The sequence below is a fragment of the Garra rufa genome, chromosome 7 (assembly GCF_049309525.1).
Source record: "Garra rufa chromosome 7, GarRuf1.0, whole genome shotgun sequence".
Lineage (NCBI taxonomy): Eukaryota > Metazoa > Chordata > Actinopteri > Cypriniformes > Cyprinidae > Garra > Garra rufa.
In genome coordinates, this window is record NC_133367.1 from 33,200,221 (window position 1) to 33,218,831 (window position 18,611).

The 18,611-nt window shown below is 37.5% G+C and overlaps 1 protein-coding gene across 1 annotated transcript in view; it reads left to right on the forward strand.

The window, feature by feature from the left end:
• p3h2 (prolyl 3-hydroxylase 2) overlaps nt 1-17,347 on the forward strand; it is a 56,652-nt gene extending 39,305 nt beyond the window's left edge. The window contains exons 4-15 of the mRNA XM_073843792.1: nt 1,321-1,452; nt 2,184-2,311; nt 6,163-6,252; nt 6,909-6,949; nt 7,021-7,112; nt 8,731-8,858; nt 8,997-9,092; nt 9,245-9,395; nt 12,269-12,386; nt 12,545-12,620; nt 12,704-12,844; nt 16,389-17,347. Of these exons, the coding sequence (XP_073699893.1) occupies nt 1,321-1,452; nt 2,184-2,311; nt 6,163-6,252; nt 6,909-6,949; nt 7,021-7,112; nt 8,731-8,858; nt 8,997-9,092; nt 9,245-9,395; nt 12,269-12,386; nt 12,545-12,620; nt 12,704-12,844; nt 16,389-16,481 (1,286 nt within the window). The 3' untranslated portion in view covers nt 16,482-17,347. The remainder of the gene's footprint in view (nt 1-1,320; nt 1,453-2,183; nt 2,312-6,162; nt 6,253-6,908; nt 6,950-7,020; nt 7,113-8,730; nt 8,859-8,996; nt 9,093-9,244; nt 9,396-12,268; nt 12,387-12,544; nt 12,621-12,703; nt 12,845-16,388) is intronic.
• The last annotated feature ends 1,264 nt before the right edge of the window (nt 17,348-18,611 follow it).

Below are 18,611 nucleotides of genomic sequence, written 5' to 3' on the forward strand. Positions count from 1 at the left end.
CACATGAAATACACCAGCACCTCGGGTTGCATCCTTGATTTGATCCCAGTTAGATGATCTCACTCCATGAACTCTGGGAAAAGGCCTGGATCCCATTCTCAGCTACATCAACTAGAAGTGTGCAATGTGTTATTAAGCCAGTAGATCCTGCCGCAATGCCCTTTTCCACTCTTAAAAAAAGATTCTTTATTGGGATCTTTAAAGGAAACCCTGGTATTAAGACTTTTATGGCTTAATATTATGTAAATAATGTCTCCTACTGCAATAGGTTGTAAAAAACCCATGAAAGATTTACGTCATTTAAAAAATCCACATCGTTTTATGCGTATTTTGGACTATGGGTGGTGCCATTATTTCAATGACGTGAAATGTTTGCATTCTGTGAGCTACTGGTGCTAACTGTTGCTATTTTTACTACAACACAATTTGGATTGTAAACTACTGATATGATGTCCACAGCTACTGAAAGACGTACAGGTGGTGATGGATATAAGCGTAAGCTTAAACCATATGCCTTACAATACATTTTTCCCATACAAGGAGTCTAAACACCCCTGTATATCGAAGAAAAAATTCCTTCAGTTGCTGCTGCGTCATGACAAGCATCGGCATGTTTTCTTCCTGCCAGGATGGCATCTAGCGTTTCTTGTCTCTGATGTTTGTAAGCTTTGTTTGACTAAAAGCCTCAAAAGCATCAAGACTAAAGTGGAGAGAACAAAGACGTGGGTCTTTAGGAAGTTTTATTCATCCACAGGCATCTTCCCATTCTTTTTTCTTTATCTTATCACTAGGAAAGCAGTGAAGGCTTCACTTTTTGCCCTTCGATTGAAAGTTACAACCTTTACAACCAAAAGCCGCACAATGTGGCATCGTATCAGTTGAGTGCAAACGTTTCATGTCATTGAAATAACCGCCATAGTCCAAAATATGTATAAAATGTAAATTTTGGGGGGGTTTTCTACTACATATTTCCATAAGAGTCAAGTTATATTAAGTTAAACAAGTCTTAATGCCCTTAAGAAAATGTTAAATGATCTTCACAATAAGAAAAAATTGTTTAAGAACTGTTCACGGAAAAGGTTCTCAGAAGAACCAAAAATGGCTCTCCTATGGCATCACTGCAAAACACCCATTTTAGAGAACTGAGAAGTTAAGTTTTTATAAATGTAATTGTATAGAGTTCAAATTCAAACATCTGTACATGTGTTGTAACATTTTCTGGTAACTGGTTCAAGATGGAGAATATAAACTGGCTATTGGCCCCAAGCTGTTTTGAATTCAAGAGCCCTCATCTAAATCATGTTGAACTTTGTCTTCCAGATCATTACACACAAGTTCTTCACTGTCAACATGAGTGTGTCCGAGATTTGGCCACACGACCTGGTCGCCTGTCACCTATGGAAAACTACCTTCCACTGCATTACGACTACCTGCAATTTGCCTATTTCCAAGGTAAACCTCCATACATGTTAAAACTGGCTTGAATGAATGATCTCACCTTCACAGTCTTGGAGTAAAACTCATAAGGCTTGATTTTGTATCTGACCCCAATTGTCTTCTTGGATCTTGGACAAAGGATAGAAGATATTGGATACAACACTACTGACTTCCATTAGTCAAATTGCGGAAATAGTCGATATTGGAAAGAAAATGTCAGCAGTAATTATAATCAGATTAAATGCACCTTGGAAATTATTTTAAAATGACAAAACCTCATTAATCATGAAGTTACTCACTCTAAAGCAGAGAGAGACTCATAAATATTTCAGACTTGACTGATTTCTTCTTGGAAATGTCAAAGCTGAACTTTCGCTTCCACCTCCAGAAAAAGAGCTCTGACATGAGAAATTTAAGTTGTACAGATACTTAGCTGCTTATTGTTCAAAAAATGGCAAGTCATTCAGGTGTTTGCGCGAGTGCCGTCTCTGCTCCAAGTCTCAGAGCCGTGTGTTTCCACTCGCTCATCCCTGCGGTGTTTGTTCCACTGTGGTCATTGGCCTGGAATGCAAATGTTTCCAAGCATGTGGGTCTCCAAAAGGAAATAAACGTGACTGTGGGAAAAGATGACTCCAAAAAAATCAGACAGCCTCACAGGATGAATAATCTCCCAAGATGAGCCAAGAAACAGAGCCCTGGTGGCTTCATTAACGCTTAATAACGGTTTCTTTTCTCTGTGTGTTCAGCTGGGAGGAATGAAGAGGCGTTGGAGTGCGCGTTGACCTACCTGCTGTTCCACGAAGGTGAAGAGTTCATATCTGAGAATGTGGAGTATTACAGGGAAGTGCTGGGACATGATGGCCAGCCTCGTAAGGTGAGACACAGGGGTGCAACAAGCAGGAGGGAAAAAAGTAAAACAGGAAATTATGTCATGGAGAGGACCCCTGCAGACTCTCATGACTGTGCTAAGGTTAATACAGTGCATCCGGAAAGGATTCACAGTGCTTTACTTTTTCCACATTTTGTCCTGTTACAGCCTAATTCCAAAATGGATTAAATTCATTATTTTCCTCCAAATTCTACAAACAATATCATATAATGACAATGTTTTTGTTTGAAATATTTGTAAATTTATTAAAAATAAAAAACGACATTAAAAAAAAACACCATGACATTCAAAAAATCTTGTTTCCACTGATCATCTATGAGATGTTTCTACAACTTGTGTGGAGTCCACCTGTGGTACATTCAGTTGATTGGACATGATTTGGAAAGGGCACACACCTGTCTACAGGTACAGTGGGTACGGAAAGTATTCAGACCCCCTTAAATGTTTCACTCTTCTGTTATATTGCAGCCATTTGCTGAAATCATTTAAGTTCATTTTTTCCTCATTAATGTACACACAGCACCCCATATTGACAGAAAAACACAGAATTGTTGACATTTTTGCAGATTTATTAAAAAAGAAAAACTGAAATATCACATGGTCCTAAGTATTCAGACCCTTTGCTGTGACACTAAATATATTTAACTCAGGTGCTGTCCATTTCTTCTGATCATCCTTGAGAAGGTTCTACACCTTCTTTTGAGTCCAGCTGTGTTTGATTATACTGATTTGACTTGATTAGGAAAGCCACACACCTGTCTATATAAGACCTTACAGCTCACAGTGCATGTCAGAGCAAATGAGAATCATGAGGTCAAAGGAACTGCCTGAAGAGCTCAGAGACAGAATTGTGGCAAGGCACAGATCTGGCCAAGGTTACAAAAAAAATTCTACTGCACTTAAGGTTCCTAAGAGCACAGTGGCCTCCATAATCCTTAAATGGAAGATGTTTGGGACAACCAGAACCCTTCCTAGAGCTGGCCGTCCGGCCAAACTGAGCTATCGGGGGAGAAGAGCCTTGGTGAGAGAGGTAAAGAAGAACCCAAAGATCACTGTGGCTGAGCTCCAGAGATGCAGTCGGGAGATGGGAGAAAGTTGTAGAAAGTCAACCATCACTGCAGCCCTCCACCAGTAGGGGCTTTATGGCAGAGTGGTCCGACGGAAGAATCTCCTCAGTGCAAGACACATGAAGGCCCGCATGAAGGACTCCAAGATGGTGAGAAATAAGATTCTCTGGTCTGATGAGACCAAGATAGAACTTTTTGGCCTTAATTCTAAATGGTATGTGTGGAGAAAACCAGGCACTGCTCATCACCTGTCCAATACAGTGCCAACAGTGAAGCATGGTGGTGGCAGCATCATGCTGTGGGGGTGTTTTTCAGCTGCAGGGACAATCGAGGGAAAGATGAATGCGGCCAAGTACAGGGATATCCTGGACAAAAACCTTCTCCAGAGTGCTCAGGACCTCAGACTGGGCCAAAGGTTTACCTTCCAACAAGACAATGACCCTAAGCACACAGCTAAAAGAACGAAGGAGTGGCTTCACAACAACTCCGTGACTGTTCTTGAATGGCCCAGCCAGAGCCCTGACTTAAACCCAATTGAGCATCTCTGGAGAGACCTAAAAATGGCTGTCCACCAACGTTTACCATCCAACCTGACAGAACTGGAGAGGATCTGCAATTAGGAATGGCAGAGGATCCCCAAATCCAGGTGTGAAAAACTTGTTGCATCTTTCCCAAAAAGACTCATGGCTGTATTAGATCAAAAGGGTGCTTCTACTAAATACTGAGCAAAGGGTCTGAATACTTAGGACCATGTGATATTTCAGTTTTTCTTTTTTAATAAATCTGCAAAAATGTCAACAATTCTGTGTTTTTCTGTCAATATGGGGTGCTGTGTGTACATTAATGAGGAAAAAAATGAACTTAAATGATTTCAGCAAATGGCTGCAATATAACAAAGAGTGAAACATTTAAGGGGGTCGGAATACTTTCCGTACCCACTGTATATAAAGTCCCACAGTTAATAGTGCATGTCAGAGCACAAACCAAGCCACAAGGCACTGCTCATCACCTGACCAATACCATCCCTACAGTGAAGCATGATGGTGGAAGCATCATGCAGTGAGGATGTTTTTCAGTGACAGGAACTGGGAGACTAGTCAGGATCGAGGGAAAGATCAATCCTTGATGAAAACCTGCTCCAGAGTACTCTGGACTGGGGCAAGGTTTCATCTTTTAACAGGACAACGACCCAAATTACACAGCCAAGATAAAAACAGAGTGGCTACGGGACAACTCTGTGAATGTCCTTGAGTGGCCCAGTCAGAGCTCAGACTTGAACCCGATTGAACATCTCTGGAGATATCTGAAAATGGCTGCGTAGCAATGCTTCCCATCCAACCTGATGGAGCTTGAGAGGCACTGCAAAGAAGAATGGGAGAAACTGCCCAAAAATAGGTGTGCTAAGTTTGTAGCATCATTCTCAAAAAGACTCAAGGTTGTAATTGGTGCCAAAGGTGCTTCAACAAAGTATTGACCATATGCTGTGAAAACTTATGTACATGTGACGTAACATAACAAAATGTGGAAATAGTGAAGCATTGTAAATACTTTCCAGATGCGCTGTAAGTCTTAATACCTAACCCCGTAACCAACAGGCCACAGGGGGAATCACCTGGAAACATGATCTCGAATAGACTGAGGGGGGACCAACCCACGATTGTGTTCCTTTTCATCTTGGACATTCTTATTTGCTTGAACCAGATGCCATTTGACAGTCATGAAAGTGGAAATTCGCTTGAAAATTATATGCAGTTGACTGAGTGTTTACTGAGGCATTTATTGTTATCTCAGGGTCTCCCGAGATAGACCCAGTTTTGTCCCTTCAGTTGATGCTTGTCTTTAAAGTAACTTATTGTATACTAGCAACAGTCCTCACTGAGTAAGTTCAGATTCATAATGGTGATTCTTGGATCGCTATTAGCAATTTTGAACAGATCCAGATCTTCCCAGTCCAGATCCATTACGAAATCACTATTGTAGACTTGTTCCCCAAGTGCAGAGTCTGGCAGGTTGCCAGTGTGCATAAACACACTGGAATAATCATGTGTTTAGTGGGTTTGGTATTTGAGATGTACAGTAGTGACTGCACACACTCTTGAACCATCCCAAAGAGTCTTTCGTCGCAAAGCCTGGAAGCTATTAGCACTGTAAAAGCCTCATGAGTTTGGTAAGTCAAGTGCCAGAGGGCTTGAATACGTCTTTCACTGCGAGATCCTTCAGTTCTTAGCTCATAACAACCAAGTGCATTCTTTTCCACCCCATTGCAGAGTGTTTCCATCTATCTGGCTTGCTGCCACATCTGATTGCCCGATTTCTAGTTCCTCAGGGACCTTGTTAACCCACCGCTGAGATACTGTGCTGACAGCATAGGGACCCGAGTAGAAAAGCTTCACCGAAACACCGCAAAGCTCCCTGAAACAATTTGCGAGCTGTTTGCATTCGAAGAACATGAAGCCGCAAATGCTACCAACGTAACTCTTTCCCCAAAAGGGCACCAAGGCTGCCATTTCATGTGGTCTCCACCACACTTAGAAGCAGCAGACTTTGCTCCAGCTATAACAAGTCGCTTTAAACGATTGCCAGAGACCACTAATAAAAAGTCTCAGAGAACGCTAAGAAAAATCGCACAGGTTGTGGAACAGGCTTGATTTTAGATGTCATCAATCCCTCAGGTCACTTTTTATTTTGTCAGGTCCTAGATAAGACGTTTAATGAGGCCGTAATCTTCAACCTACGGCATGTAAGTCTCACAATGCTTTTTTTCCACAGGAAGCTGAACAGTATCTAAGGCGGCACAAACAGGAGTTAGACCTGCTCCTCATCGGCAGCAGTAATCTTGGAATGCCCTATATTGAAGGGGTAAGTTTACCGAAATGCACTATTGTGTGTATATATATGTATATAAATCAGAAATCATATCAGTTTTGCTCTTAGTAATTACATATAAACAAATATTCAGTATGGAGTGCCACAAGGCTCGGTCCTAGGATCTTTGCTTTTTACCCTATATATGTTTTCTTTTGGAGACTTTATTCGTAAACTTCGAGTTAGCTTTCAGATGCTGGTGTCCTAAAGCTCAAGTCGGTCATTTTTTTTCTTTCTAAAGTCTAAAGTCTAAAGGTTTGTGGCTTTGTACATTGAAAGAAAAAAAGACCAACTTACTTTAAATACTTTAAGCCCAATGTATGTTTTTCAAATTACATTTATGGCTTGGTTCAAACCTTAAATTCAGGGAAGCCTGTTTGAAAACAATTCATGCCAATGAGGAATTAAATATTGTAAAATAGCTCAAATGTACCATGTGGGCATTGGGAATGAACGATAACATGAGCAAGGAAATGTTTCAGTCTTGTAACAGCTGTGAGAGGGAACAGGTGCTCCTGTACGATTTGAGATTAAACAGCCAGTCTACATCGCCCCCTTGTGGTGGGATCATCAAACAAGCCATCATAAAGACATAGCTATTCATAACTAAAGAGTTTCAATGTATGCTTTTGGTTTTTGTTTCTCCGTAGAACTACTGGAGCAGTTCGGGCGGTAGAGAAGATGCTAACAGGTAGGTGTTTTTATTAATGTAATAAAGCATAATGATAATGTTCAGAGCTTATGTTCTGAATGTGTCTTTAGGATTCCTTCTGGTACCGATGGCTGGATGGACTATGTGCCAATATCAACAAAGAAAAATGTCACAATGTCTGTGATACAAGAGCTGCGGGAAGGTAATATGCTGTTTCTGACTTTTAAATTAACTTAAAATATTGTAATAGGTGAGATGAAGCTGCACTCTATGGAAGCCTGTTTCCACAACTGAACAAAAGAATAAAAAAAGAGAGTAATTAAGTCAGAATTGTGAGATATAAACTTTTAATTCTGCTCCCCCCCCCCCCCCCAACTCACAATTGGGAGAAATAGTCAGAATTGCGAAATATAAACTTATAATTCTGATTTTTTTTTTTTTTTTTAGAATTTCACGATATAAACTTACAATTGCAAGAATTGAAGTCATACTTGCGAGATACAAATGTACAGTTCTGAATTTTCTTAGAATTTCATGATATAAATTCACAATTGCAAGAAATAAAGTCATAATTGTGAGATATAAACTAATTTCATGATATAAACTCACAACTGGGAGAAATAAAGTCAGAATTGTGAGATATAAACTTTTAATTCAGTTTTTTTCCCCCTCAGAATTCATGATATAAACTCATGATATAAACGTGAAATTCAAAAAGAAAAAAAAAAAGAATTATACAATATAAACTTACAATTGCAGGAAATTAAGTCATACTTGCGAGATACAAACGTAGTTCTGAATTTTCTTAGAATTTCATGAAGTAAACTCACAATTGTGAGAAATAAAGTCAGAACTGTGAGATATACTAACAATTCTGACTTATTCTGAGAATTTCATGATATAAACTTACAATTCTGACTTTTTTTTCAGAATTTCATGATATAAACTCACAATTGTGAGAAATAAAGTCAGAATTGTGAGATGTAAACTAATTTCATGATATAAACTCACAACTACGAGAAATAAAATCAGAATTGTGAGATATAAACTTTTAATTCTGTTTTTTCCCCCTCAGAATTCATGATATAAACTCACAATTGGGAGAAATAGTCAGAATTGCGAGATATAAACTTACAATTCAGATTATTATTTTTTTTTCAGAATTTCATGATATAAACTTACAATTGCAAGAAATTAAGTCATACTTGCGAGATACAAATGTACAGTTCTGAATTTTCTTAGAATTACATGATATAAACTCACAATTCTAACTTTTCTCTCAGAATTTTGTCAAATAAACTCACAATTGCGAGAAATAAAGTTAGAATTGCAAAACAAAAACTCAATTCTGACTTTTCTCAGAATCGTGAGATATAAACTCGCAATTGTGAGTTATAAAAGCCAATTTTGAGGGGAAAAAAGACTGATATGTTTTTAGAATTACAAGTTTAGACCTCATAATTCTGACTTAATGACTTGCAGTTGCGTGACTTTATTTCTCAGAATTGCGAGTTTGTGTCTTACATTTCTAATGTCAGAATTGTGAGATAAAAAGTCACAATTAACTTGTTTTATTGTTTATTCAGTGATGGAAACTGGCTTCCATAGCTCTGCATAAGCATAACTTAGACAAAAATCATTATCCGCTTCAGTAAGCTCTTTTTCAAACCATGCCACATCATACCTACAAAAAAAAGGCAAATTTCAATGAATATAAATGCTGGTTTAGCGCATTAGTTAACATTTAAAGATGTTTTACCATTTCTATTGGTTATTAAAGGTAGATTTGTGGTTGTGTACATTTGTATGTGTGTATATAGGAGGTCCATTGCTGTATGAGAATGTACGACTTGTACAAAACTCTAACACCATGAATGGAAGTCAGAGGGTGCTTTTTGATGACGTTATCAGTGAGAACGAGTGCTCCGAGCTCAAACATCTGGCACACGTGAGAGTCTAACTTCTATTATGTCCTACTACTCAGAGTATGAAACAAATTATTTTATTTAATTGTTCTGTCAGATGTACTATAACTTTACAGTTAAGTGCTTTGACTGATAGGGTTGTTATATCAATATTTCCTTAGAGTGTCACTGCAGCTGGCGACGGCTACAAGGGGAAAATGTCTCCTCACACACCAAATGAGAAATTCGAAGGGGCCACAGTATTGAAAACGTTAAAGGTAAGAACTGTCTGACTAACACCGTTTATAATTACAATTGACTTTTTTTTTTTTAAATGTATGTACATTTTGATTGGACCAGGAGTCGTGAATAATTAAAGTCTTGATTATTATAATATCAATTATTCATTATTCATTATTTATCTTTGCAGTATGGCTACGAGGGACGTGTTCCTTTAAAAAGTGCCCGTCTCTTTTATGAAGTCAGCGAGAAGGCCAGGCGGATAGTTGAGTCATACTTCATGCTAAACTCCACTCTGCATTTCTCATACACACATCTAGTGTGTAGGACCGCCATATCTGGTACGTTACCTCAGCTCTCAGTTTCTACCTCAGATTAAACCACATTTTGATTCTTTAAGTCAGAAAATACTACACATAATACTACACATAACGTTTTGAAAAAGGTACGCATTTTTAGTAATTGTGTAGTTAATTCTCATATTGTATTTTCAGAAAGTTTTTAAATATTTGTCTCTCGCCAAATTTTTCACTACCGAAACATAGTAATACATAATTTAATTAGAAGGGTTATATTTACCTATTAAGGTTTTGCTTACATCTTATTTATAAATATAGACATTTTTTTCTATTTTATTCAAAAGTTTTCAGAGGTAAATCAGTAACAATTACAATTGTAACAATATTTCAACCTGCGATTTATGAGATTTGTTGTATTTTAAAAATTCAATTATTCTTTGTAAATGACAAAAAGTTGATCATACTGATTTCAATCTTAAGGATTCATTAGTTTGAAATATACATTGAACCTCACACTATCATAACATCTTAGTTTAGTTTAGCTGGTTTATGCTGGTCCTTTGCTGGTTTATGCTGGTCCTTGACAAGCAACATGACCAGCATTAACCAGCAAAGGACCAGCATAAACCAGCTAAAACCAGCATCACAGCACCAAAACATACCTAACCAGCAAATGCTGGATTTTTTTCAGCAGGGTTATGACTTTATTTCTCAGAATTTCAAGTTTATTTCTCAGAATTTCAAGTTTATATCTCACAAATTCAGTTTTAAGGAAAAAAGTCAGAATTGCTAAATGTAAACTCGCAATTGCAATTTGTTTATTTCCCACAAATACGGTACGGTTACGGTAGTGTCAATTTTATGGGATACCACCCAAAAAAACAAAGATGTCACTAATGAAACGACACCAAATGTTTCGGTCGTGACCCTTTTAGAACCTTTTGAACCTAGCCTCAAAGATGCTAATCAGCAAATGGTTAGCTAGCACAGCCCTGAACAGTTGTACACATATAACAACTAAATGTTATGGAATAACTCCCAAAAAAGTGTTTAATTATAGAAGAATGGTGTTCGGTAGTGACATTCTTTAAAGTTACACACATATTTCTCAGACTTGTGAACACATTTACCTCAAGACTCTGGGGCCTACACTGTAAAAAACAACCTATAGAATCTACTCAATAAAATGAGGTAAACTGATGTAACAATTTGCACTCAGTTTGTTTGGGTAGATTCTATCCTATATATCTGAGTAAAGAATACCTGAATTTAAGAATCTACTCAATAAAATGGGGTAAACTGATGTAACAATTTACACAGTTTGTTTGTGTAGATTCTATCCTATATATCTGAGTAAAGAATACCTGAATTTATCAGCTAAGAAAAAAAAAAAAAAAAAGTAGGTAAAGTCTACACAGCAAAAAGCGCAGTATTAAATGAACTCTCCCGGGAGTTTATTTGAGTCCATACTCAGAGTGTTAAAATCAACACTGAAGCAGTGTCAAAGCTAATCAGGTAATTAAGTGATTCATTGAGTGGTGATTGAAAATGATTGAAGACACCAACATTTTTATGTCACCATTATAGTGGTCAGTGTTAGCATTAGTTGGGCTCTTGACCTATAGCTTTTTAGCATTAAGTTTTGTTTAGCTAAACCAGCCAGACAAGCTAAAGAGCAAAAGTCATGCACTGGTGATAATTCTGGTTTAAAATAAGCTTAATTTGAGCCACTGGAATCGTTTAGAGTGTAGTCTTTCAGTTCTATATTCTTTATTTATTACAAGTGCATTGGGGTTTCACAGCAGCAAAAATTAATAATAAAGCTTGTTTTTTTTTTTATTGGCCTTTTTACAAGCTCCTCTGATCAAAAAAAAATTAAAAAGTTGCTCTTTCAGGCACACACAGACATCAGGAATCAGCATATGAATCTCAACAATGGTGACAAACAGCATATTCAGAAACAGATCAACTCTAAACATCACTGAAATAATCAGCTCATAATTTATTCATGCCGCAATGCATGATGGGAGACACGGATGAGTTTTGATTGGCTACAACATACGTTTTTGATGGTCACCATTGTTGTGATTCTCATGCTGATTGTTGATGTCTGTGTGTCTATATCTAAAATATGTGTGTACTTTTGTCAAAATAAGCTTGAAAATTAATACTCTGATTAATCCAGCGTAATTAACATAAAATATAACTCAGTTATTCAGGTCATTACATTATGACTTTGTCAAAGCATGTTCAACACCACATAATCTAATTTCTCCTGGTTTGTCTGACCGTTATAACTCAATTAGAGCACCCAAACAAAACCTAATGTTAAGAAATTAATGGTAAAGAGCTAAACTAATGCTAACACTGACCACTATAATGGTGACTTACAAAATTAGATTTTCTCCTTTTGGCGATTCTGCTTTTTAACATCACACAGGTCTTTAATAATGGTCAATCACCACTCAATGAATAACTTAATTACCTCAATAACTCTAACACTGCTTCAGTGTTCATTTTAATACTCTTGAGTATGGACTCAAACTATTGGGAAAGTTCATTTAATACTGGGCTTTTTGCTGTGTAGACTTTACCTACTTTTTTTAGTTTGTCTTAGCTGATCAATTCAGGTATTCTTTACTCAGATATATAGGATAGAATCTACCCAAACAAACTGTGCAAATTGTTACATCAGTTTACCCCATTTTATTGAGTAGATTCTATAGGTTGTTTTTTACAGTGTATCTACTCACCATGTAGATATGAGAGGGAGAGTGACATGAATATTTCCTGATCATAAATGTAGTGGTATAGTTAAAATCAGTCTCAGCCAATAGAGTAAAACATACACTGTTTCGGTAGTGATGTATAACGTTTTTATAATTTAGAAAGAAAATGTATGGTTTTTTTTTCAGGTCAGCAGGACCACAGAAATGACCTCAGTCACCCAATACATGCTGACAACTGTCTTCTGGACCCAGAAGCGAATGAGTGCTGGAAAGAGCCACCCGCTTACACCTATCGAGACTATAGGTAAGATGTCAAGTGTTAAAACCACTTTAAAACCCTCTTCAGTACGTAAAATGTATGTACTTCAAACTAAATGTGAGCCTGATCAGTTGTCATTTATAGATGTTTATAGAAATTAATATTAATTATACTTATTCTCTCTTTTTTTTTTGGTCATTCAGTGCCCTGCTGTATCTAAACGGTGATTTTGATGGCGGAGAATTCATCTTCACAGAAATGGACGCTAAGACTGTCACCGTAAGGAAAAATTACTGTACGTTTTGCTCAACTCTCAAATCAGGTAGTGTTTGGCATTTAAAAGTTTTGTTTTCCTGTCACAGGCCTCAGTGAAACCCAGATGCGGGCGGATGGTGGGGTTCTCATCCGGCGGTGAGAATCCACACGGTGTGCGAGCGGTCACTAGGGGGCAGCGGTGTGCTGTGGCACTCTGGTTCACTTTAGACCCCCTCTACAGAGAGCTGGTGAGGAAATGTGTTTGTTTTGTCATAGAAAACACATTGAGTTTTTGTTCACGCCTTTGGTTTTGGTTTTAGTAATGCATGTCTGTAGTTATGTCGCTTAAACTTCTGTCTAGTTGGAAAATGTAATTTAAGAGGAAGTGGAATTTTCCATTGTACTTTAAGAACAAGTCCTGAGCCACATATGGCCACCTACTATACAGAGGTGTTATACCCACCAGTGAGTGCTGTCAAACCACCAAACCACTTCCTGTTCTCACAACACACTAACATGATGCCCATCGTGTTTATATACACTAAGCTCAAATGTTTCTAAGGCCTTTGACCCGGAGTATTTCTACACACACCAGTGAACCCTGACCACTTTAAATGAATGAATACCTGTGCTGTGTCTGGCATGACTTATACACACACTGTTATAGGGGTCATATCATAATTTGCTTTGTATTATAATCATGCTTTGTATTATTTAAACTTCTGTAAAAGCTCAAAACCTCCTCCTTAGTGGAAAAAGACTATTTATACAAACTGAAATAATGGCTTGTAAAATACAGTAGTTGCACTTGGAAAAAACGTGCCTGAACATCAGTGGTTCCCAGTCGCGTTGAGGTTATAAGGAGGAAGTAAGATGTGCTCTTCTGAAGATCTAAGCATTTTTTTTTTCCTTTGGTGATACAAACCCCCTCTAATTTTGAAGCCATGGATTTGATTTGGAGCTTCCAAAATAATGTTTTTGATAGTAGTAGTAGTAGTAATAATAATAATAATAAAAATAAAAAAAACATTTCCTCAGTCATCAAAGCTTGGTAAATATGGGTCACAGACACAGAGTTACTGTAATTTTCACCAAGCTGATTACTCACTAAAAACTCAGGACCAGCTTAAACCAGCTCAGGACCAGCTTATAACCATCTTATAACCAGCTCAGGACAATCTTAACCCAGCTCATAACCATCTTATAACCAGCTCAGGACCAGTTTAAATCAGCTTATAATCATCTTAAAACCAGCTCAGGACCAGCTTAAATTAGCGCATAACCCGCTCAGGACCATCTTAAACCAACTCATAACCATCTTAAAACCAGCTCATAACCATCTAATAACCAGCTCATGACCCGCTCAGGACCATCTTAAACCAACTCATAACCATCTTAAAACCAACTCATAACCATCTAATAACCAGCTCATAACCCGCTCAGGACCATCTTAAACCAACTCATAACCATCTTAAAACCAACTCATAACCATCTAATAACCAGCTCATGACCATTTCAAAACCATCTTAAAACCTGCTCAGGACCAGCTTAAACCAGCTCATAACCATCTTATAACCAGCTCAGGACCATATTAAAACCAACTTAGGACCAGCCTAAATCAGCTTAAACCAGCCGCTGTGCTTTAAAACATACCTAACCAGCATATTCTGTTTTTTACAACAGGGGCGATGGGCCTCTTTAGGGCTTCTCCACACTGTAAAACTCACAAAAACCAGCTCATGACCATCTTATAGCCAGCTCAGGACCAGCTTATAACCATCTTAAAACCAGCTTAGGACATTTTAAATCAGCTTATAATCATCTTAAAATCAGCTCAGGACCAGCTTAAACCAGTTCATAACCATATTAGAACTATTTTAGGACAGCTTAAATCATCTTATAATCATCTTATAACCAGCTCAGGACCATCTTAACCGAGCTCATGACCAGCTTAAACCAGCTCAGGGCCACTGTAAACCAGCTCAGGACCATCTTAAAACCAGCTCATAACCATCTTAAAACCAGTTCATGACCAGCTTAAAGCAGCTCATGACCATCTAATAAACAGCTAATGACCAGCTCAAAACCATCTTAAAACCTGCTCAGGACCAGCTTAAACCTGCTCATAACCATCTTATAACCAGCTCAGGACCATATTAAAACCAGTTTAGGACAAGCTTAAATCAGCTCAAACCAAGCTGCTGTGCTTCAAAACATACCTAAGGGGTGGTAGGCCTCTTCAGGGCTTCTCCACACCGTAACACCCACAAAAATCAGCTCATTACCATTTTAAAACCAGCTCACAACCATCCTGTAATCAGCTCATGACCAATTTAAACCAGTTTATAACCATCTTAAAACCAGCTCATAACTATCTTAAAACCAGCTCATAACCATTTTATAACCAGCTTATGACAGCTGGTTTTAAGATGACTATAAGCTGATTTAAGCTAAGGATCAGCTTGAACCAGCTCATGACCATCTTAAACTAGCTCATAACCAGCTCATGACCAGCGTAAACCAGCTCATAACCATCTTAAAACCAGCTCAGGACCAGCTTAAACCAGTTCATAACCATCTTATAACCAGTTTAGGACATCTTAAATCATCTTAAAACCAGTTCAGGACCAGCTTAAACCAGCTCAGGACCATCTTTACACAGCTTATGATCAGCGTAAACCAGCTCATAACCATCTTATAACCAGCTTAGGACATCTTAAATTATCTTAAAACCAGCTCAGGACCATCTTAAACCAGCTCATAACCAGCTCATGACCAGCTTAAACCAGCTCAGGACCATCTTTACACAGCTCATGATCAGCGTAAACCAGCTCATAACCATTTTATAACCAGCTTATGACAGCTGGTTTTAAGATGACTATAAGCTGATTTAAGCTAAGGACCAGCTTGAACCAGCTCATGACCAGCTTAAACTAGCTCATAACCAGCTTATAACTATCTTAAAACCAGCTCATAACCGTTTTATAACCAGCTTATGACAGCTGGTTTTAAGATGACTATAAACTGATTTAAGCTAAGGACCAGCTTGAACCAGCTCATGACCAGCTTAAACTAGCTCATAACCAGCTCATGACCAGCATAAACCAGCTCTTAACCATCTTAAAACCAGCTCATGACCATCTTTAACCAGCTCATGACCATCTTTAACCAGCTCAAAACCATCTTAAAACCAACTTAGGACCAGCTCAAACCAGCTGCCGTGCTTCAAAAGAACAGTGGTAGGCCTCTTTAGGGCTTCTCCACATTGTAACTCCCACAAATGTGGTAAAGATGGACTCATCAGAGAACAACACATGTTTCATATTGTCCACTGCCCAAGATATGCACTGGGACCACTGAAACTGATGTTTCATCAGTTTCAATAGGTCAACAGTCAACAAGTCAATAGGACTTCCTGGAAAAGTCCTGTATTGGTGGAACCAGGAGAGTCAAGGTGCACATTTATTTCTGCAGTGAGTAGGGGAGCAGTGGTTTTGTTTTTTGAATACAATCAATTATGTCGATATTACCCTGTATACTGTGGTTCTCTTCTTTTGAAATCCAATATTTCTCCTATTATGTTTGCACCGTTCCAAGCTGTGTTATTGCTATGCTAATTCAACTGTCACACTCTGGTTTTACTGATAGAATGTGAAATCCGTGAAGATAGACCACCATGCCACACATATATAGGCGCGAAACCTCCAACCTCCAACACTATATTGGCCAGAGGTTCAGTTTGTAATATGCTAAAATATGCTACAATATAATGTCATTTGAATCTAATTGCAGGAGAGGCTTCAAGCTGATGAAGTGGTTCAAGCCCTGGATAACCAGCACATGTGGGATCAAGGCCTACACATAAACCCAAAAGACGAGTTATAGTCCATCAGCCAATGGGAGAGAAAATACAGGGTTCACGTCAATACCTATTTATTTAATGATCAGAATGATTTTATTTTTTTACTGTGTGACATTGTGAGAATTGTATTATTATTGTTATTGTTTGCATATAAAATCTCAGTTCACATTTACGTTTCATACCAAGTCAACATGAAATCAAAATCGGCTTAACGTTATTCCATGGTATTTCTTTGATTTTTAAGATCCCTTTTCTGTTGAAATACACTGTAATACGTCAAATTGCAGAAGTAAAATGAGTTGTGAATGTCTTTTTATGTTGACTTTAAGTGAAACAAGAACATAATTTAAATTTCTATCAAGAAAACGCCATTCATACCACCTAAGAGTGAATAGACACTGTACAACAGCATATATACAGAGCTTTTTTGGGATGTATTTTATATTCAAGTTTATTTAACTAGACATAATCCAAGGTACCTAATGAAACAGACTATGAAAAATGAGGATTTGCACAGTTATATACTTACTGTATATTCTTCTGTGATATTAACATACGGTAGCTGTCTTTTTTTTTTAGTTAATTTATACTGTTTACAAATGAACTGACTCAAGCTATGCTGTAGTTTGATCGTAGATGGCTATAATAGCAAGCGTCAGCATTTGATATTAGAAACTTTTTTAATAAAAGATGCTATTTATTCCTGTTTCAAGGAATTTGAACTTAAATGTGGCATATTAATTGTCCTTTCCTTTCAAATTCATTGACTCATGTTTTGTATCTCTCTGTGGGTAGCTGAAATGTGCTTTGCACACTTGCCTCAGCTCTTGTCGAATTTGAACGAGGACGACGGTCACTTTTTTTCTCACTGATATTTAATGAGTATTTAAGTCTGCTTTTACTGTATGTAATGCACAATGATGTTTGCAATATGTATTTTAAATTAAAGACTGAATTCTTCAAATTCTGTCAGCTTTATATTTTCTGTTATGGTTTAATGTTCGATTTGACTTAAAAACAGTGGCTTTGCCTTGCCCTTAGTTTTTCTTTTTTCCTCAGATATTTAAAAAAATAGTTTAACCAAAATTTAAAATCTGATGAACATAGCCATCTTAAAACTAGCTCAGGACCAGCTTGAAGCAGCTTATAATCATATTTAAACCAGCTCATAACCATCTTAAAACCAGTTCAGGGCCATCTTAAACCAGCTTATTGACATTTTATAACCATTTTATAATCTTTAAACCAGCTTAAACCAGCTCATTTTAAGATGAGTTTGAAGATGAATATAAGCTGGCTTAAAAACAGTGGCTTTGCCTTGCCCTTAGTTTTTCATTTTTCTTCAAATACTTTACAAGTATTTTAACCAAAAATGAAAATTTAATAAATATAACCATCTTAAAACCATTCAGGACCAGCTTAAACCAGTTTATAATCATCTTTAAACCAGCTCATTTCCATCTTTAAACCAGCGCATAACCGGCTCATAACCATCTTAAAACCAGTTCAAAACCAGCTTAAACCAGCTCATAACCATCTTATAACCAGCTCAGGACATCTTAAATCAGCTTATAATCATCTTTAAACAAGCTTAAACCAGCTCATGACCATCTTATAACCAGCTCAGGACCATCTTAAACCAGCTCATGACCAGCTCATAACCATAATTAACCCAGATCAGGACCACTTTAAACCAGCTTATAATCATCTTTAAGCCAGCTCATAACTAGCTTAAACCGAGTTCAGGACCATCTTAAACTAGCTCATAACCATATTAAACCCAGATCAGGACCACCTTAAACCAGCTTATAATCATCTTTAAGCCAGCTCATAACTATCGTAAAACCAGTTCAGGACTATCTTAAACCAGCTCATGACCAGCTCATAACCATATTAAACCCAGAACAAGACCACCTTAAACCAGCTTATAGTCATCTTTAAGCCAGCTCATAACTATCTTAAAACCAGTTCAGGACTATCTTAAACCAGCTCATGACCAGCTCATAACCATATTAAACCCAGATCAGGATGACCTTAAACCAGTTTATAATCATCTTTAAGCCAGCTCATAACTATCTTAAAACCAGTTCAGGACCATCTTAAACCAACTCATAACCATATTAAACCCAGATCAGGACCACCTTAAACCAGTT